This window comes from Dermacentor andersoni, chromosome 5, assembly GCF_023375885.2.
Source record: "Dermacentor andersoni chromosome 5, qqDerAnde1_hic_scaffold, whole genome shotgun sequence".
Classification (NCBI taxonomy): Eukaryota; Metazoa; Arthropoda; class Arachnida; order Ixodida; family Ixodidae; genus Dermacentor; species Dermacentor andersoni.
The window spans coordinates 161186187-161208198 of NC_092818.1; the positions used below are offsets into that span (position 1 = coordinate 161186187).

At 45.1% G+C, this 22012-nt stretch overlaps 1 protein-coding gene across 1 annotated transcript in view; it reads left to right on the forward strand.

Annotated features, from left to right (window-relative positions):
• MED16 (mediator complex subunit 16) overlaps window positions 1-22012 on the forward strand; it is a 56813-nt gene that overhangs the window by 14099 nt on the left and 20702 nt on the right. The window contains exons 12-17 of the mRNA XM_050179062.2: window positions 808-872; window positions 1850-1978; window positions 7199-7294; window positions 9448-9559; window positions 13363-13502; window positions 18886-19076. Of these exons, the coding sequence (XP_050035019.1) occupies window positions 808-872; window positions 1850-1978; window positions 7199-7294; window positions 9448-9559; window positions 13363-13502; window positions 18886-19076 (733 nt within the window). The remainder of the gene's footprint in view (window positions 1-807; window positions 873-1849; window positions 1979-7198; window positions 7295-9447; window positions 9560-13362; window positions 13503-18885; window positions 19077-22012) is intronic.

A 22012-nucleotide genomic window follows, 5' to 3' on the forward strand; every position in this document is an offset into this window, starting at 1 on the left:
TTTGCTTTACCACTGCTCCCTCTGAACGAATTGAGGAGTAGCAGCGCCACCTTTGATCGCAATTTTCTATGCAAAAAAGTGATATATTGGCACAGAGAAAATAATGATGGGCTTCTAGATGAATAATCTATCGATCTAGCTTGTATTTAGTGTCCTTTAGTTCCTTTAGTTTGCCCTACTGCAGCCGCTGACCTGTTGCCAAGTTTCTTGGTTACCTATGTACGTGTGCAAGATTAGCCCAGCACCACTCACGACCAAGGCGGCAGGTGTGGAACATCCTTTTAACCGCAGGTGCCACATAATGCAGTAGAACTTCGTTCATACGATCCCGTTTCTTTCGAGACCCATTGCCAATGTTTGCAATCGAGAACACAAAAATCACTCAGTACAGTTATGCTTCTTTTTACCGATTAATACGTTCCCGGAAAACAATTTTTTTTCATCAACATTCAGTACATTGCAAACGGCAATCGTATATGTTTTCTGGCTGCTAGACCACATGTGAACAAGGAAAGGTGTGGGGCACGTGTGATTGAGAGCAGTAAGCACTCTACACGGCAGCTTACCTGCAGTAATTTCCTCATGGGCCAGGCAACTAGCCCATGAAGCCTTGTATGCTACCTCATGACGTCAAGGCTGCTAATGTCAAGGCCCTCACTATTCAGTGAACAAGAATAAGTGGAATAGAGGGGCGAGATATTGTGTTACTCACAGCCATACAAAGCTAACAACTTGTATTTTGTGCATTTACTTGACAGTGTTTAGTTTCACTATACGCTATTCATGGAGGAACCTTTTTTTTTCTAGGGAGTTCATGAACACCCTTTGCTGCATCAACATCAATTCTGCATCCCATCGACGCGATGACCATGGTGTGTTGAAAAAGTTCGTGCATTTGTGAAAATGGAAAATGTTTGGCAGTGGTAACTGATTGTTCAGTTTCTTTCTTCCTGGTCAATATGGGTGAGAGATTTAACTGAGGTCATTCATGCCCTATATTTGTGTTGGGCATGATACAGCAGTAGTGCTATGATGTGTGAAATTGTTGCAGGAGTCAGTACACGTCACATTGATTGCATAGCTAGGCTCAATGTGTGTACATGGTGTTACTTGCATGTGATGCCAATAGTGTTGATTTTATATGTAAGAAATGCTATTTAGGATCTGTTCTGTAATGTTGTACAAAGCCTGTCTCCTGTAGTGTCTGTGCTGTGTATGTGACACTTGCGGTATATACGTGTGTGTGTTTTTGAGCCATTATTCGATGTTCCTCTGGTTGCCTATTGGCACTTCTTTCTTCTGTTGTTAGCATTGGCTTGATGTGATGTACGCTGTTGTGTTAAAGGTCCTACCATATGTCAAACTCATTGTATCAGCCTTCTGCTTAAGGCTCTTTTCTAACTATATGTGAATTTCTCATGAACTAAATTTAGTTCACGAGAATGTGTGCCCTCAGCTCTGTTCATTTGAACATGAGCTCATTTAGTGAGACATAGACCGTGAAGTTTGTAGCAGATTTTTCTGTAGAGTTCTTTTCTGTCTGTATGTGAAGATACAAGCTGGCTTTTAATCGAAAGTAGCTTATCGGAAAGTCTATCGTTGCTTTGGTTCACTTGGAACACTAGACTGCAGGTCAGATATAGATGACGCTGGCTACAGCAGTGCTTGTGGTCAGTTTCTTTCACTCTGTCTACGAGCAAGACGGCCCTTAACTGAAAGTAGTTCACTGGGAAGTGTACCCTCAGGCTTTTCTGTTTTCTGGAACGTACACCAGACACAGACCATGAAGTTTGTAGACCATGCAACTGCTAACTGGTGTTGAAGTCATGTGCCCTTTTTCTGTCTCTAGGCATGAAGTACCAGCATCTGAATGCCACAGTGTCCCACATGCAGCTGAGCTGGACAAGCAGTGTTCTGGTGGCAGTTGACTCTCTCTCACAGCTCTTCCTCTATAGGCTGGCACCAGTCACAGAGCCCAGTGAGTCCTTTTAAAACTTTACTGTTGATTGAAAATAAACTATGTGACCTATTGAAACACTCTAGGCACATCACAATACTTGTGCAGTCTACACTGAATTGCCGCAGATTTTTGAGACCGCACTGCTGCTTTTGTGTCTGCTTGCTGTGAATACTGAAACATATTGCTATGGGGAGAAAAGACGCTTGACAATATATTTACACGATATCTACAACGGGCAGAAGACAGGAATACAAGATGGAGCCCATGCACACAACATCGGTGATCGTCGTCTTCATCAGTCCTCTCATCATCACTTACTCCTGTAGCGCCTCGTAGCGTAACCTCCGGTGGCGAAGGCGCTGTCCCGCTGCTTGGTAGGCTTGAGTGATATCGCTTCAATTGAGCGCCATGAACGATATCGGAGGAGGATCGCGGTGTGGAGGTATCGAGAGTTTGTAACTCGTAGGTCACGTCTGTCACTTGATGCAAGACGTGGTACGGGCCTGAGTAGGGTAAAATCAGCTTCTCACAAAGACCAACTCGCTGTGCTGGTTTCCAAAGAAGCACGATGTCACCAGGGTTAAAGTGGGCAGCTCGGTGGCGAGCGTCATATATGCGTCATTGCTTTTCTTGGGAAGTGGTCAGATGCAGGTGTGCAATCTCACATGCCTCGGTCACTCTAGATATGGCATCTTGGGCATATTCTGACATTGTTTCGAGAATGGCTGGGAGGATAGTGTCAAACGGTAGTATAGGGTCTCGTCCATGCAAAAGAAAAAATGGAGAGAAACCAGCAGAATCATGGTGGGACATATTGTAGGCGAATGTGATGAACGGCAGAGCGGCATCCCAGTCACAGTGCTCGGTGGAGACGTATATAGCGAGCATTTCTGTGACAGTTCTATTCAGCTGCTCTGTGAGTCCGTTGGTCTGAGGGTGATACGCCATTGTAAACTTGTGCTTTGTAGTGCAGGTGGGCAAGATGTCCTGGACAACCTGTGAGAGAAGGTAGTGGCCCCAATCGGTAAGGAGTTGTTGGCAAGCGCCGTGGTGAAGTATCACTGCATTGAGAAGGAAGTCGGCAACGTCAGTTGGACAACTGGTAGTGAGAGTCCGCGTGATCGTGTACTGGGTGGTGTAGTCCGTAGCAACTGCTATCCTCCTGTACACACTAAGCGATGCTTGGGAACGACGAGTAGCAATTCAGGGCCATCAGGGTACATGTTGTAACAGTACAGTATGCCATCTTGCAGCACAAACATACGCGAAGAGGGTGAAGCTGGCAGGTCTGTCAGGCTTAGATTGATGTCTCTCAGGTAAGGGTCATGTCATTGCTCATTGGCAGTGTCACCAAACGCAGTAAGCATGAGGATGCAGGTTGACTTGCTGGTCTCATTCTGGTCTGGGGATCTAATGGATGACGTGACAAGCAATCAGTGTCCTCATGCAATCCACCGGTCTTATACACCACTGTGTAGGAGTGCTCTTGGAGACATAGAGCCCACCGAACGAGATGTCCAGCTGGATCTTTTAAAGATGAAAGCCAGCATAGGGATGGGGCATGGTGATTGGTGATAACCGTGAGAGGCTGTCTGTAGAGGTATGGGTGAAATTTACCTACTGCCAAAACGAGGGCGAGGCATTTATATTCCGTGATTGAGTAATGGAGATCGGCTGGTGACAGAAGACAGCTAGCATATGCAATGACACGGTCGCAACTGTGCTCTCGTGCCAAAACAGCGCCGATACTGTGGCCGCTGGCATTGGTGCGAACTTCCGTTGGGGCGAACATGTCAAAGTGGCCGATGTGAGTCGAGGATGTGAGTTGCGTTGTCGGCTCAGCGAATGCACTAGCTTAGTCGGGACCCCAGACAAAAGTTGCGTCTTTCTTAAGAAGTTCCGTTAGAGGGCGTGCAATGACAGCAAAGTTTTGCACGAATCTGTGGCAGTAGGAGCAGAGGCCTACAAAGCTTCGAACATCAGTTGCATATGTGGGCACAGGGAAATCTTTGACCGCACGAACTTTCTCCGGATTGGGACGAACACTGGAAGAGTCGACGAGGTGTCTGAGCACAGTAAGTTGCTGGCGGCTGAAGTGACATTTCGTCGAATTGAGCTGAAGTTTCGCCTTGTGGCACACTGAAAGAACTGTCGAGAGACGCTCGAGGTGTGTCAAAAGACGACAAACAGACAATGATATCATCGAGGTGGCAGAAGCAGATTGCCCACTTTAAGCCGTGAAGGAGGGCGTCCATCATTGGTTCGAATGTTGCGGGAGCATTGCATAACCTGAATGGCATCACCTTAAACTGATAGAGCCCATCAGGTGCAATAAATGCCGTCTTTTCACGATCCATGTTATCAACTGCAATCTGCCAATAACCGGAACAAAAGACTGTTGAAGAAAAATACTTGAAACCACTGATACAGCCAAGGGCGTCATCTATCCGAGGTAAGGGGTACACGTCTTTTCTTGTTACTTGGTTGAGACTCCGGTGGTCGATACAGAAGTGCCAGCTGCTGTCCTTCTTTCTAATGAGCACAACAGGACATGCCCATGGGCTTGAAGAAGGTTCGATGATATCATGGGCAAGCATTTTGTCAACTTCCTTTTGTATAACTTTGCGCTCAGCGGAGGAGACACGATAGGGACATCGGTGTATGGGTTTGGCATCGCCGGTGTAAATCCGATGCTTGACAACTGTTGTTTGGCCCAGTGGTCGGTCACTGAGATCAAAAATAGCCTGGTACGACATGAGCAGTCCTCGAAGCGTGTGTACGTATTCGTCCGGAAGGTCAGTGGCGATCATCTTTGTTATGTTATCTAACATCGAGGGGTTCGAATCAATAGCAGCAGGAGGTGGTGCAGCAGGCTCAGTTAAGACAGAAACATGATAGTCGGAGGCTGGAGCTAGGGTTGCAAGAGAGATACCCTGGGGTATTACTTGAAGGCATAGTCCAAAATTCACAATAGGCAGACATGTGGCATTGCCCTTTATACTGATGACTGAGCGCAGAACATGATATTTTGCGAACAGAGGACGGTAGCGTTGGGCGACACACTGTAATCACCAATGTCCAGAGGGGGATCAGGAGAGACGTCTATGTATGTCACGGCTATATGTGGTAGACGAATGTAATCGGCGGAACACAGCCAACTCGGCGCAGGATCAGGAGGCTCAACGGCATGAGGTAAGGCAAGCTGGATAACTCCTGCAGAGCACTCAATAAGAGCCAAATGTGCCGAGAGAAAGTCAAGTCCTAAGATGATTGCATGTGGGCACTGATCCAAGACGTAAAACAAAACTGAAGTGTGGTGTCTGGCAACAGGGACACAGGTGGTACACAACCCAGCAACAGCCGGAGTCGCACCATTGGCTACGTGGACTACAGTGATCAGAGCAGGGGTAAGAACTTTCTCCAGACAAATACAGAAGTTTGAGTTCATGACCGATATGTAGGCGCCGGTGTCAATGAGTGTGATGACAGGTATACCGCCCACGTCTACGTTGATGAGGTTGTGATGCCCAGGAAGTGTGAGCAGAGGAAGTTGGAGCTGGGTCGTCATGGCAGGCACACCTCTCGAAGCTGCACCCGTCAGTTTGCGGGAGTATGTGGGAGAAGGAGAGCGACGACGCGGAGGTGAGCGGGGCAGGTGTTGGGACGGCAAAGGAGAGTGGTTTGATCGTGCTGGTGGTGATAATGGCAAAGCGCTGTCATCGTCATTGTGTACCGGCACTGAGGAACTACCACCTGGATGTCAGATGTTTCGATAGCTTGGCCAAGGCTGTGAGTTCCAAGCACTGCGACAATGGTGGGAAATGTGTCCAACGCGTCCACAACAGAAGCAGATGGGCCTGTCATTGGAAGTGCGCCATTCTGCAGAATTCTGATAATGAAGATGAACTGTGTGGCATCTGTATAACTTGGGTGTGGCGGGCGGCCATTAGTCAGGTCCGCTGACTGGGCAAAGCGTGTGTAATCCTGCGTTTGCTAGTTCTTGATGGACAATGGTTTGGATAAGGGAAATGGTTGTATGGGACTCGTGGGGGTTACGCACCTGAAGAGGAACTTGGGAGGCAGCTTCAAGCTCGTGGCGGATGATGCGCACAATATTGTCGGATGCAGCAGGAACGGGTGGAACGGGTGGGAGACGGAGGTCCTAGCAGGTAGACGTCACAGCTGTGTTCGGAAGACGTGTGAAGTTCGGAGTGTAATAAAGTAAAGTTAGGAAGATGTTATTAAATAGGCACATTATTTTTTGGCTAATACAATGCCTTTGAACTTGATTTTATCCATCAAGATTATTGGAGCACAAGGGGCAGGAAGGAAATAGTATTCACAGGGCACTGCTTCTTGCCCAAGGAGCTACAATGCAACCTTTGACATACTGTTGGGTTATTCCTTTTGTGTAAGTAATTCAACTCCAATTTTGCTTGTAGATATTGGGCTGAATGTGTTTGAGCTCTGTTGGCTTAAGAAAGGTTTTAATGGTATGAACATAACAAGCTTTTGAGCTTTAATAATGATAGCAATTATGTGATGATTATCTCAGTAGAGAGTGCATGTGTGCGTAATCTGTTACATCTGCATCTCTGTCTCCGTCATTGTGGGTTCAGCTGTCTCCATTTTGGTTGACACTTATGCACTCCCTTGTGCGCCCCTCCATGATATATGTGTCTCACAGGAATTACAGTAGAGCCTAACTCTGTGCACTTAGAGTAGTGGATCTGAAAGTTACAACTGTCACAGACCTTTTTCTTTCTTGCACGTTGTCCTGGGGCCATTTTGCATATTTTCTCTCCTATGCAAAAAGCACCAATACAGAACAGATGTCAAGCTGGAGACACAACAATTACAACCATTTTATAATTGCATCTGCCAGGATTGCCTTTTAGGTTATGTGTATGTCACTTTTATTGTATGAGTATCAAGGAATGTTGAAAGCAACAGGGATGACATTGCATTTAATTAAAGGCAACCAGAGTAGCAAAGACAGTTCATAAGCAGTCCTGTTCCTTGTTTAGCATTGTATTTGTGTCACCGTGAATGACGTGCGTTCACGCAAACAACCTAAAGTTTCTTTTCTTTCAAAGGGGGTTGACACATGTTGGTTACAGCTCTTGAGTCTAGAGCAGACCCCACAGGCCTTTTTGAATTTTGAGGTCTCCTTGGGTCTGCAGACCTGCAGTTTGAGAAACACTTCTTTAGAGGATGTTCTCAACAACTTCGATGCAGGCACTCCAGTGAGCCCCAGCTACACAATGACCCTCCTGGAACACTGTCTCATGACAGGCACTGACTGGTGGGACGTCCTTCTCAGCTTGAGACCAGGTGGGAAATTTGGCATGCATAGGTGTTGTGACATCTCAACACACTACAAGTGACATAACGTGAAAAATCATGCAGATCCCACAACTGTAGGAATCAACATAAGCGAAGCAATCACACCCACTCCACCACACCTAACGTGACTGTGTGCTGCTGTGCCAAGTCATGCCCAATGTGGACACTCTCCATTTGGCTATGGTGGCTGATGATGTCATCACTTGTGCTAGCCATTCGACTTCTCCTCTTGCCTTCATCCTCTCAATGCCACCTTTCTTCCTCTTCTCAACGCCTGGACCCTCCTCTCCATAGTCCAACCAGCATAGAATATAAACATGTCGGATGCTACAAAAAAAAAAAAAAAAGCTTTTCTTAATAGTAACCTCTATAGTAACCCTAGTAATGCAGAAAAGTAACTTCTACAGTCACCGAATCCAACCAATAAACACAGCACCAAAACCTATCTACACATACACGCAAGCATGCACGCCAAAAGGCACGGTAATTGCAACACACCGAGTATTGTATATGAACTGCAGATTCCATAGAAGCACATTCACCATCCCATTAAGTGGAGCAATGTCATCATGCAAATGTATAATCACCACGCACTGTGTGCAGGCAGGTCTCTGTAGTCATAGTAGTCCCATACTATTTTCAGCCACAAATTGAATATTTGAAGAAATCGAACATCAATTTCTAATATCATAGTATTCAAATTGAAGCTGAAATATTCGAATAATACAAGTTTGAATATTCACACAGCCTCCATTACATGCTAGGTTGCACTGTCTTGTGGGCTTGTGTACATAGGCGGGGCAGACTGGCTTGTGCTTTAATGGCTGGCTCAGCTTAGCATCTGTGTGTGTGTGTGGTTCCTCCCCCTAGGTGGAAAGATCCAAATATGCTTTTCTGTCATAACAACCAGGTCACTAAAGAATTGTATTGTGTGAAGTGCTTCATAGATGCATCTGTTGGGGTTCCCTCTATATTGCTACATACACTCTAGTTAACTTGACTTAAAGGGGCCCTGAACCACTTTTTCATGAAGTGAAGAAAGCCATTTGAAGTACTACAATGAGTTCAACATAAGCGGAGTTATTAGCAATCAAACAGGGCCTCCACTGTGCTCCCGTTTCTTCTTCAGTGCCTTGCACTGCGAAGGCTACAGTGCGATGGGCCGTGCCCGCAATGCTCCGCTTTTTAAATGTCACCGTGGTGCGCAGTTTGAATTTCATTTGGGATGTTAACATAGATGCCATGACTTCTCCCTTTGGTGCCTACAATGCACTAAACATAAGCCAGATGCGGTTGTCCTCGGTGATCTGCAGTGCGCTTAGCCAGTGAACTTGTGGTGGTACCCTGCAGCGGCCGCAGTATCTGCGCCATGTAGCCGACTGCAGCTTGATATCAGCTATCGGCCAATAGCAGCCATCTAAGGGAATGACGAAATAGTGCGTCCGGTGACGAATTAGTGCGTCTAAAAGAGAGCGAGGACAGGGCCTTCTTTTAAAAAGAGAGAATTTGACCGAAAGGTGACTTCGTGATATGCTTGCGAGCTCCACACACCGCATATGACAAAAAAACTTGGCTGAGATGTTCACTGCAGCGTATGCTACCCGCGGACTATGTTATTTCACCAAGCCTGAGGCGGGGTTCAGGGCCCTTTTAAGAAATCTTGCGCGGACAAAGGGAGTAGTGGCCTTCTAGTTTAGTATGTCTTCGTTCCTTACTTTTGTTAGCTTTTTCTTCATATTGTTATGTTACATGCCTGTAGTATTTCCATAGACATCATTTTCATTGTTGCTTTTGTTCTCTTCATCATGATGTAATATAAATGTGCTGTCTTGGTCAGAATAACTCCATTTGAAAGTGTGAATCTCTTCGTTTTGTCTCTCTCTTTTGTCTTATTTCTTTTCTTTTATCCTTTCTATTACATTATGCATCTGACAACAGATTTAGTGGGTACAGCCTGTTCTAGCTTTCTCAATCTCTTATTTGGTTGAACAAAATTTCTTCTTGTATCAAACTTTTTTTTTAGTATGTACTCAACTCACAGTAACTCAGTTTGTCTGTTCTTTTATTATGTTAACTTGTACGTCGATTTGTGATAGTGTGGAGAGTGAACCCTGAATGGCAATATATTGTTTCTTTTCCAGGAGTGATAGAAACTATTTGTGACAAGTTCACTGAGATCTTCAATAAGCAGCCACCTGGAACCCAGCAGTGCTTTCTTAGTAGGTTTCTGTCCATCAAGGGATCCCTGTATAGGTCAGTGTAATATTGCCATTCCCCCCCATTTTTGCATGTTTCATGAATGCTCAAAGCACGAAGCTGCATCTAGTAGAATTGTAGTCATGATCATGGTGTGCTCATATTGTGAGCACATTTATCTAGCTGTAGCATAAACCTCTACCAAACTTTTCTTTTTTGGCATACTTCATTTACCTTGTGGTGGCGCTATGGCCTACAGCGCCACTTACAATGACGAGGAATAGGTTGCATGCTTTGCGAGTGCGGGCAGAAGACAAGCTAGTCATCGGTCTGGATGGTGGCACGATAGACCGTTCCTCCGGGCCGTCACCGTGGTTCTTCCACACGTCTAATAAACAGTCGTTGGCCTGCATCGACTGCCTACGTATAACTTCACATTTTACTAAAACATGTTTTTATGGTCCATATGGCCACTTTTGGATTTTTGTGCCCCAAAATATCAGTGCCCCAATATATCAGGTAAGAACAGCGAATCAGCAATTTTTAAAGCAAAGCATTCTTCGCCTCATACCACACACTTTGTGGTAGGTTGGTTCCTGTTGTACCATGTTTTGGACCTCTTCAGTTAATAAATATTATGCATCTGATTTGAACCGGGATCCTCTAATGCAGTAGCCCGATGCTCTACTCAACAGGCCACATATGCATGCATATTCCTTGCCTGCAAACTAGCACTTTGAGATGAATGGTGGATGTGTCACATAGGATAGCAAGTTAGAAAAGCGAGAGCATGTGTGCGTGCACTAGTTTTCATGAGGCCACAAATGCAAGAATAGAAAGCACAAATGTCAACTTTATTACTGCCCTTCGTGCGTGTCACGTTGCATAGCAAGAAGTTGCTTATAGAAGCAAGTGCGTGCCAGTTTTCTCCATTCTTCCCTGTGGCAGCTATCGCTTTTGAGATGCTGGTACTGTTCAGCATATAGGGTTAACCCACGCTATTAGCGGCGAGAATTTGAATAGGCGCCCTCTCGCGAGTGACGTCAAGGCCAGGACGCCGCTCGCTCCGGCTCGCTCGGCTGCCAAGCGCGCTCATTTTCTTGGTGCGTGCTTGGGGTATTGGCGGCTTGAGCCGTACTTGCAAAAGATTATTTCGGATTATTTCTGTTGCCATGCATCGACCGCAGTTTCTTCTTTGAAACCGCGTGAGTCATGAAAATTTTCGACTTGGATATCGCAAGTCATGTAGTGCTGAAGGGGTCTATTGGTCTTGCAATGCATATATGCACCCTGTCTGTTCATAAATTTTGCTTAAAAATAACATCAGCAAGTTCAACACGCGAAGTTCATTATGATGCTCCTCTAAAGACTTAACATTCCCTTATTACTTAGGTATGAGAGACATAGCATTTTACATGGAAGAAATCCCTTGATTTTTGGTGTCAACATTATAAATCCGTGTTAGGAGGACACTGCCCAGCGAAGCTTTCATCATAATTCTTGTCACTCTGGTGAGTTGTTTTAATCAAATGTGGCAACTGTATTAACACCTAAATGGAAGAGATATGCGTGGTTTGGTGCTACTTTCACCGTTCTCTGAAATAGGCACCCAGAAATGCAGTGGCTGTTAACACGACGGCGCATCGTGTATAGTATATATATACTTCACGAATACCATAACAGCAATCACATGAAAGAAAATTTCGTGTTTAAGATCGAGAAGCAATCAAATGCAAGCGATGAAATGTGTCATAGTCACCCTCAGTAGCTTTTGTCGACGATATGGCACACCCCTCGCGCAACGGAAGGGACTGATTGTTGTTGTGGTGAGGCTTGCATTGTTCACGAAACCCAGCAGTTCACTGCAACTTCGAATTGAAACCATGAAGTAGCTCTTTGCAGCTCCAATTACAATGCCTATAGCATACTCAAAGCACTACAGCGCAGCTTAGGCTGCATTGAAATGGAAAATGCAAACAGATTCTGCCTCAACATGTCTTGATCCTGCGTTGTTTAATTACACAGACTGAAAACTATTGCTTCGTCAGTGCATAAAAGAAAACCTTGCGGTCTTAAAGAAGACACCACAAGTCTCACATGAACACTTGACCTCCACTGGGGTACAATGATATCTTCAATATGTGCAACACTACTAATGAATGGGCCTTCGGCTTCTTGCTGGCTGCAGCGAACCGGTCCAAAAGGCATATTTCACTCAAATATTTGACCGGAGCAGCCTATGTCAGTTCTCCAAACAGATTCATCATGTCTGTTTCTCAAGCAAGAAGCACCAGTAAATTGCTCAAGTGAGTTGAACGTGTAGCACGGAAAGGGAATAAACATTGGTACACTCCTTTCTGTGTGCTGCAAACAGCTGTAAACCTCCATCAGCTTTGCTTCAAGTTACCACCACTTAAATTTAACCGGTGAAGAACAGTCTAATTTTGAGAACCAGTGAAAAACGCAAGTGGTGCTGGCCGAATCTAAACTGCAGTGGTAGTTAAGTCCTCGTGTTACTGCCGACAGTTTTTGTGAAGAAATAGAAAAATTCGATATTATACCGTGAACTATTCGTCGTGGGCAAACATGCTTTAGCGGGTTAAAATCAAGATAAATGTTGTAGAAGTCATATATAGTCAGCGTTTAATTGTGACACGCATACTGCACCATATTGGGTGTGGAATCTTAACTAGATTCTTATGTGCTGTGCTTTTGCGTCTGTGCTTTTATTATTCACATGAGCTACCACTGGAAAGTGTAGATCCGTGCATGAAAAAACCCGTAATGGGCTGGTCTGAGCTCCCTCGGGTGGCACTATAGTGTTGCCTTCGAGAAATATATTGTCGTCTAGGAAATAAGCTCCTTGATTACATTTTCGCGAACGAAGACATCATAAAATATATATTTGAGAGGCCAGTCATAAGTATACAAGCATTGGGAACGAGTGCGAACAAATGGAAACACTGCAGAAGGCGTTCGGACACCACCCGAACTGCAGCAGACGACAGGCGCGAGTCTGTGCCCTGACGTCACGCGAGCGGCGCTTGCAGCGCCCCTCTAGGTTGTTCTCGGGGCTAATAGCAGTGCAGGTTGTAATGTTTCTTTGCCGGAATACAATGAATCAATTGGCATGCTGTCTTTGTCATTGCGCCATTGCGTTGCTGTTGTCGCACACGTGTCACGCAGATGATTGCTCACCTTCTGTGGACACCCAAAAATATTTTAGATAGCCAACTACCTGCGACATGCTGTGCCTAATATTAATTTTCATAGTGTGTGGGATCTGTATAATTCTTTTTCTTTCTGCACATGGGAGGTCAGGCACATTGCATATAAAATTTAGACTTCATGGAGATATTTAGAAGCTTCTGTTATCTGTGTGCCACCACCAGCTGATTTGCTGTATGCAATAAAAAGCCTCTTCATAAGCCTCTGCATTTTTTACAAATGACACTGAAGCCGTTCAATCATGAATTGCAACGTGACAGAAATGTTAAACTATCGGTTCTTTATGCAAGCAGTTACAGACATTTAGAGAGAAAGAAACTCTGTGGAGTGATTATTAATTGTACAATTTCTGGCGTCCTGATAGCTGCACAAAATGTAGAATATTCTGGAATTGTCTTGTGTCCTCAACAATGCTGTGCTGTTTGACAGCAACAACAACAACAGTGTAATAAAATTGCAGCAGCTCTTCATTTGAGGCCTTCAGGCACATCGGTACAAAGCAAAGCTCGGATAAGTACCACTGATTAGTACTGCTGAAACGTTTATGGGCCCATCTGATCTTCAGGACGTATGAGAACTGTTTTTACATGCTTCACTGGTGGCTGACACTGCTGCCTGGTATTTCTGTGCAGGTGCCTCAGCAATGGTCAGCCCAAGGCTGGTGACTGCCACGCCCAGATCATGCTGAACGCTGTGTCTGCTGTGATGAAGGGCCTACTGAGGCCCAGGGATTTGTCCAGCCATGAGAAGGGCCCTGCTGAAACACTTTCTGGTGGGGACGTGGTGTCATTTTTTTAGAGCGCAGTTCTTTGGCGCCTGTTCCTGCGTTGAGTGTCGGCGTGCTTCGGTGGTGTAGCCGGCCGAACGAGTACAGTGAGAGATGAAAGAGCGAATGCAAAGTGCAGCGGGGGATGAAATACAGTGAGAGCAAAGGGAGCGTGAGGAGGAAAGCGGAGGAGGAGGGTGCAGTGGAAGCATGAGGAAGAATGTGGAGGAAGCCACCTTGAAGCGCCACCAGATGGCGCTCACATGCGCGCATCCACAGCGGTGGCGGCTGCACCGGCTCTGCGGGAGTAGGGAGAAAAAAAAAAGAACCAGAAAGCTTGCCTTCCAGTTCTTAGATTACGGTTGCAGAAGCTGCAGTTTGCCGAGAAGCGGCAGCTGTGTGGCTGGTCTATATACAGTAGAACCTTGTTGGTACGTTCCTGTTCCATACGTTTTCCCGGCACCACCGTTTGCAATTGAGAACACAAAAGAAAACTCAATGGAGTTATGCTCGTATTTATTGGTTCATACGTTCCCAGAAAACAAGATTTTTCGGCATCAACGTTCAATATGTCGCCAAACTATGATTGTATATATTTTCCGGCCACTAGATTCCATGTAAACAAGAAATTCGCGAGGCACAGGCGATCGAGAACAGTATATAGCTGTCCACCGTGGCAGCTTCACCACAATACTTGCCCGCGCGTCTCACATGAAAACGTTGGCGCATACTCAGTTTCTCATTTCAGTACCAGCAAATCGTCAGAGACATGTGGCATTCACAGCTATCACCACCAATCCTATTGCGGTAAACAGCTTTGCCTATCTGTTTCACAGCGCGTGGTGTGGTCGGAAGCGTAGCGCATGCTTTTAATAGGCAATAACAGAAACATGGTGCCGTTCCCTGCTGCAGACTTTCTGGCCACTAGATCTCATGTGAAAAAGAAAAGGCGCAAGGTGCGCACAATTGAGAAGGGTATATAGCTGCCCGTCTCACATGAAAACGAAGGTGCGCAGTTTCTTATTCTGGTACCAGCAAATCTCTGCCCAGGTTATCGCATGCTGCATTCACAGCTGTTGCCACAAAGCCTATTGCGATAAGCATCTTCAACTATCTGTTTTACAGCGTGTGGTGCGTAGTGCTATTGGTAGTGCACTGCACAGTTTTAATAGGTGATAATGCAAACGCACTGCATTCCCTGCTGCAGGCAGGGCGATGTGGGCATCATGTTTCGCTTCAGCGGCATCCGGCGTCGTCCACCAGCTCTATTTCGTTTTGGTTCCCCGTCGAGCTCTTAAAACAACACACAACAGGAAAACAACAAAATGCCTCTCGGGCCGCCGTAGCACCACCAGCTCGACGCGGGTTAGTGTCTCGTGCCGCAACGATCCGCACGACGTTTCACATTGCATAGATATTAAACAATAGTTGAGTCTGTCAAATTTTTTAGTTTCTGCGGATCGTACATTTTACTGGTTAGTACGTTTTTTCTCGCCATATTTTTCAAAAACATGTGAATGAGGTTCTACTGTATACAGCGAAACCTCGTTAAACCGTAGTTGGCTGGAGCTCGGAAAAAGTATGTACTAATATGTAGTACTACTTAACCGAAATAGCATGAGATGGCCTCTTACCTGTCAGAAACGCAACTCAGAGAGAGTGCAATGAAATGGAAAAAAACATACAGTATTTATTCACTTCGCGCGACAAAAGTGCTATTTTCGTTTGATGCCGCGGCAGCCTCAATCTTACTGAAGCTGCGAGCCAGCTTTTCGGCCAGCCCCCTCTTCTCGGCAAGCACACACATGGCATATTCCTCGTTGCTGTTGCATATTCTCCATGCACGGGTGCGGTAGTGTTGTAGACGTTGTGGGGCGCCTGTTGCATTGCTGGGTGCTGTTCTCGTTGCGACGAGTGCATTCATGAGGCTGACGTAACGCGTAGCTTCTGCTACTGTCGGACCTGAATCGCCCGTGCTGTTGCTTTCTGTGTCGTCCTCATCGCTGTTGCTAGGCGACACTTCGGCTAGAAGAGGCAACGATGGTGAAAAATCGAACCTTGTAGTCAACATCTCCTTGCGGTGGCAGCAGCGCTGCCGAGCAACTTCGCATTCCAAATGCCACACGCCATAGTCAACAGTAGATCCCTGCCGCATGCCAGCGCCGACTTCGTGTCACGTTCGATAGCACGAATGATGTCTAATTTTTCTTCTATGCTGAGCACCCGGTGCTTTTTTTTATCTGAGCTTCGGCATGATGCGAGTATTTGTTTGCACGACTCCACAACGCTCTCTGGCACGGCGCCGAAGTGATGTTGATGTGGCTTCACACGCAAATGGACAGCGCGCTTGGAGGCCGTTGTTCTGATACATGGTTTTGATCTCTGAGGCTTGTTGTTCTGTCGGGTGACCCGATGGAGGCGACACACCGCCGTGTTTGCGCGGTGAAAAGTGGAAACACGTGTTAACCGATACGTACGCAATAAGCTGGTACGGTTTAAGCTGATACAAAACACATTATGTTCAATGGCCGCTGAGTCGGCGATTTGACTTTACTACTTTTAAAACGAAACTACTGTTTAAGCGGGTACGGTTTAACGAGGTTTTACTGTATGTAGTGCCGTGCGTCGTGGCTCTGCCACTCGGTGCAATGTTCAGTGCGATGCCTCAATATATCAAGAAATGCAAACACGTATACAGCTGTGCTAAAATTTCGCATCAGGGAGTGTCGTAATCGTGATTTTTTTATTCACACCAGTCTGTAAAGGCTTGTTTAAGTAAGACCCTTTGTTTTTAGGAGTTTTGTTTCGTGGGTTTTCTTGTTTCTGCTGAGTTGGTGTGTTACACCTTGCTTACACTTCACTGGTGCAAGTTTATGGTTGAACATACTTCCGAAGAAAACAAAAGGCCCAAATTGTGATGCCACTCATTTCCGATTGGGTTACATACTTACGCAGCTGTTTCCTTGAAAGTTTTTGCCTAAGTGTCTGATTATGTTACTGCTGTTCAGAACTTCACATTTACTCACTATGCACAGTTTATGTGTGCGGTGGGTGTACATATGTTTTTGTGGTACGTACAGGCACGGAGCTATGAAACCGTGTTATAGATTGGGAATTGCAGTTATGAAAGTGTATGCATCTTGCAGTGTAGGAAAACAATGTGCTGGCTTCTCTTCTGTTAAAAGGTTGGAAATGAGGAAAAGAAGTGGTCACTCAGTCAGATGCCGTTCAGCATTCATGTGTTATGAGTGTTGTACATGTACATTTTATCAAAACAGATTTGTGCTAGTTTGCATTTCATAGCCTTTTTTTTTCCGCTAATATAAGCTCTTCAGAAGCCCTGTGTAACATAAACCCTATATTTATCCCGTGCTCTTCATTACCCGTGTACTGTTATCAGTGTTGGTATTAGGTTTTAGGTGTTCTGGCACAAATTGCTCTTTGGAAAAGTCATCCATAAACACAGATTCTACGCATAGTTTGCATGTGACACCACATCTGCCATCTATCCTAGCCATCCACCATTGCCAGGCACCCCGCTTGTATGGCCGGGTATTTTCCATTTGCTTTGATGCGTACACACCACGTGTTTATGGTCCTATGAACTGTGTGATGGCAAAAGTTAGATGTCCTAAATTTTGCCCTTCGTACATGATGGTCTTGCAGGGCCAATGTGAGCTCGCCTTAAAGAAAAGGTTGACATGTGTGATGGTGTGGATGCGTATAATCTGCACGTCAGTGCAGCTGCAACTTCAAGCCCCAGGGGGCTCCCAGCCATGATGCAAACAGATATGATTACAAATACCTGATGCTATCTGGGAACTATGTCGCTCTGCAAGAAATGGAGGTCTGCAAATCACTGTAGAACAGATACACGCGAGAAACTGGGTGAAGAAGATGACGGGACTAGCTGAAAATGGCAACTAAAGGATTGACACTTGAATGACGAAATATACCTGCCAGCAGGCCATATGGATATGCGCAAGCTGCCGTCACAAGAGGCGAATTTCTTGATTTATCTTTAATCAACAGTTGCAATAAGGAAATTCATCTCTCTGTTAGTGAGGCACAGTGACATGTCACTGATGCATGTGGCTTTTTTCCTAATTATGTGGAATGCCTCCAGAATCTCTCATTCATTTCTTGTTTTCTCACGGCCTAAGATACTTGTGCTGCCAAACACAAGTGTGCACCCGCACTGTCTACAATGACTTGGCAAATGAAGTAAGTATCTTACGCCGTGGAAAAACAAGGAATGAAAGCTTGTATCATAAGTCAAGCATGTAAGCTTCATAATGTGTACCTAAATGTCACTTGTGTTATTTGAACTTCAGAATAGTGGCTAGCCGGGCTTGTTGGTACAAACACATTCTTTAGCAAACAGCGTGAATAGCGGGACACAGAAGAGATTGAAGAAGGTTGCAGGAAGGGTGGGTGTTTCAGTTGTTTTTTTCAGCCCCAGGAAAGCGGAACACCTTATCCAGAAGAGTCAGCGAAGACAAACCCCACAAAAAAAGGTTGCGACAAGAAGCATCAAGAGCCCCTCACCAGCTGCATCACAGGAGTCTTTATGAAATACCCTTAAGTACGGGCACTCCTACATAGGACAAATGGGTTGCTGCCTCAGCGATCGCCTCTGGGTGCACGCCAACAACATAAAACTAAAATACAGCAGCAATCTTGCTCTGCATTGCAGGTAGTGTAAATGCATTTCCTATTTGAGAAAAGTCACCGTCAACCAAACGCATGCTGACCAGCGCACGCGTGGAATTATTGAAGCATTTGCCATCATCCAAAGTGGTCCTTCATGCATCAGTTCACCATCCATTAAGTTATTAGACAAGCAAATCGCATATCTGCAAATTTAACCGATCTCTCTCCACCTGCAATCTCAAGCTATTCTTTTCGTATTTTCACACCATTTATGTTTTTACTATTACTTCTCTGCCTATATATTCTACGCTCATGCAAGAAACATACTTGTTGGAAGTCAGCGCCTGTGTCATGTGCCTCTTTTCTGTGTCTCGTTATTTGCCCTGTTTGCTAAAGAATGTGTTATTTGGTTACATCATTTCTGTACTGTAGTGCCTGTACACCCACAGCAGCTGTATCCTCCAATAGAGCCTCCCAGAGTCTTGCTGCTGAGCAAAAAGTCACAGGTTTGATACCTTGCCACAGAGACTGCGTTCCAGTGGGAGTGGAATACAAGAATGCTTGTGCACTTAAAAGTTAAGTGCATGTCATAGAGCTCCAGGTAGTTGAAATTAACTTGGAGCCTTTAGCGGCTTATTAAAATTAAAATTCGTGTTCCTGTTGTGCTCTATCTCATTTGTTTTCTTGCCCAGTTGCTTGGGCTCATTTGGTTCTGCTGGCTTTGTTGGCTATGCAGCGGTGATGGGCAGCCGGGAAGTTATCAGCAACCTGGACAAGGTGCTGCTGCACCTCGAAACCAAGGAGTTCTCGGTGGAGCCCCTGATACTGCAGTCACTGCAGCAGCTCACCCAGTGGGTGGCTGACCTCACGCTGCACCTCATGGCCTCCCTGCCACAGCAAGTCTACAACCACATGCGTTTCCCAGGGGTGTGTAGTGCCTTGATATTTTAGAGCAAAGCTGTTAACGGGCTGCTCACCAGGCCCTATCACAAGTTTTATTTATGCACTGGCAGTTTGCAAACCATCATACATACTATATCTCAGTTGTACCTTGCAGCTCTGTGGAAGCTGCAGGACTCCTTAGCCAATAGTAAGGGCAAAAGCCCCGTCAAGATGTGTTCCTCCACGTCGCGTTGGCCGCTCGGTGTCTGCTTTCCATCCTGTTCCTCTGGTGCGTTCGTACAACAAATGTTTTGGTGCCATAGCTATAAACTGCATTTACATGAATGTGACAGTGGTGCTTCCCCTCATCTAAATATTCTTTCTCAGCAGTTTCATGCAGCCTCCTTAACCAACAGCAGGGGCGAATGCTCCTCTAAATGTGTTCACCCATGCCGCATCGTCTGGTCAGCGTCTAGTTTACGGTTTGCTTGCCATCACCATCATGTACTGTACTAGAGCAGAGTAGTAAATTAACGATGTAGCGAACAATTAGGCTTTCAGAGCGATCCACATTGGTAATTCATCACCAGTATTAATGTTGTTGCTCCTTCTGCTAAGTTGAAATGAGACACCTTTACGACTCCATGCTGCTTCTGTGGGCCTGGCAGTATCAAAACAAGCAGCTGATCTGAATAATAACAACAAAACGCACCTAATGCGTTGATAAGAGTAAGCGATGACTGAATTAACTGTTTATTTCTTGGATGTCAGGACAGTAAGCAAGTAACAAGCCTGAATTCAAATCAGTGTGGGCGGTCTGCATTGTATGGATACTTCCATGTTGCTATGTAATCATGGTTACTGGCAGTAACCGCCACAATATTTCACGGTATATGATGTGCGGGTGCAGTGAGCCTAACGGCATTGTGTATCACTGCTATGCATCATGTACCTAAATCTAAATTTAAATCTAATCTAAATCTAAATGCTAAATCTCTCTAACCCTACCAATGAATAGACATCTGTGTTGCATTCCATAACATTAGATTTCAATATGTGAAAATCATAACACGACTAAACCTAACACGCAAGAGTGAATTCAAGCTCAAATGTACAGTAACATGTGATATGAATGTGCATGTTGAAGCAGTTCTGGTTCACAGGTATGTGTGTTTCTGAGACAAGGCGAACATGAAGCCATGAACATGAACATGAAGTATTTAATTGGACAAAAAATTTAAACACCATTAGGAATCACAGTTAACATAAGAGATGGACAATATAAAAAGTGATACCAAGCTGCCTGTTAAACCACTCAGCTTTTCCTCGGCACACCGCCGCAACTGCCTCTTGTGTGTCGCGTCTGTCCTCTAGCCACCTTTCTCTCCCGTGCTTGTGGCTGACAGAAGCCACTTCCTTACAGGCACAAGAGTACCTGGTGAAATTCATCAATGCTGCATTGAAAGATTGCACCAGCAAGGCATTGGACTGAGGGCCTTCACCAGCTCTATTATTAAGTTTAAATAAAGTGTTCGTCGCTCTCTCTCCCATGCTCAAAATGTACTTTTACACTGTCATCGGTAGGCAAGTGGCATCTGGTAACATTTTGTGGAAGCAATACTTAATACAACAATAGATGGCATTAAATTCTGGAATTTCCTACAATAAGCAAATGTGTGTTAATTTGTGCATGTGACATCAAATAAACATTTAGTTGCTTGTAACGTGCCTATCATATGCCCTGCATTTTGTGGCAGCCTAGGCTGCACTAGAAGTGTGCTATTGCTAAATGTGAATGGGGCACATAGGCCTTTGCCTGAGGCCTTCGCACAAACTCAAACCACATCCTTGTCACAACATGAGAAGCCAACAAACAAAGACACCAAGGACAACATAGGGGAAATTACTTGTACTTAATAATTGAATTGAAGAAATCATAAATTAGTGGCAATGAGAGTGGATGAAAAAAGAACTTGCTGCAGGCGGGGAACAATCTCATGTCTTTGCATTACGCGTGCGATGCTCTAACCAATTGAGCTATTGCGGCACCGCTTTCTCATCCACTTCCTTAGGTACTTATGTTTTACTACAAGAGCTAACCTTCGGTTTGGTAGCCAGCGCCACCATTCGCAAACCTTGGCGGCAGATGTGGTACAAGTAACTGTTGGATGTGCGAAGTACAAGTAATTTCCCCCATGTTGTCCTTGGTGTGTTCATTTTTTGGCTTCTCATGATATAATAAAAATCGGGCCCCTCAGTTAACCCCCTTTCTTCTCGTTCATTACATAGAGTCCTGAATCCGGCAACGTTGATGCCTTCAGGTATCATATGTGGGTTTATTGACCATTTGCCTTCACCCAAAAAGATCAGGTACTCATGACGCCTGCGGCAGAAAGGATGTTCCACATCCGCCGCCAACGTTTGCGAGTGGTGGCACTGGCCAACACTCCCAAGGTTATCTCTTGTAGTAAAACATAAATACCCAAAAAAGGGGATGGGAAAGCGGCCCCGTGGTAGCTCAGTTGGTTAGAGCATCGCATGCGTAATGTGAAGACATGGGATCAATCCCCACCTGTGGCAAGTGGTTTTTTCATCCACTTTCATTGCCATTACTTTATCATTTCTGTAATTCTGTTATTAAGTACAAGTAATTCCCGTATGTTGTCCTTGGTGCCTTTATTGGCTTCTCATGATGCGATTCATAAAAATTGACCCCTGGGTTAACCCCCTTTCTCGTTCATCCTTGTCACAAGAAGCTTGTGAGTTTCATGAAGTAAAGTTAATCCTCAATATAATGAAGTCTGTAAAATCCGAAATTTGCTTCGTTATGTTGAAGTATTGTTATATTAAAGTTAGATTTTTTTAATGCAAATAAGTACAATCCCCGATGGATTTTTCTTACATTGAAGGGTCTGCAATATTTCCCCAGTTATCGGGCAGTCGGGAAGAGCAAACTTGAATGAGAAAAAAGAAATATTTTC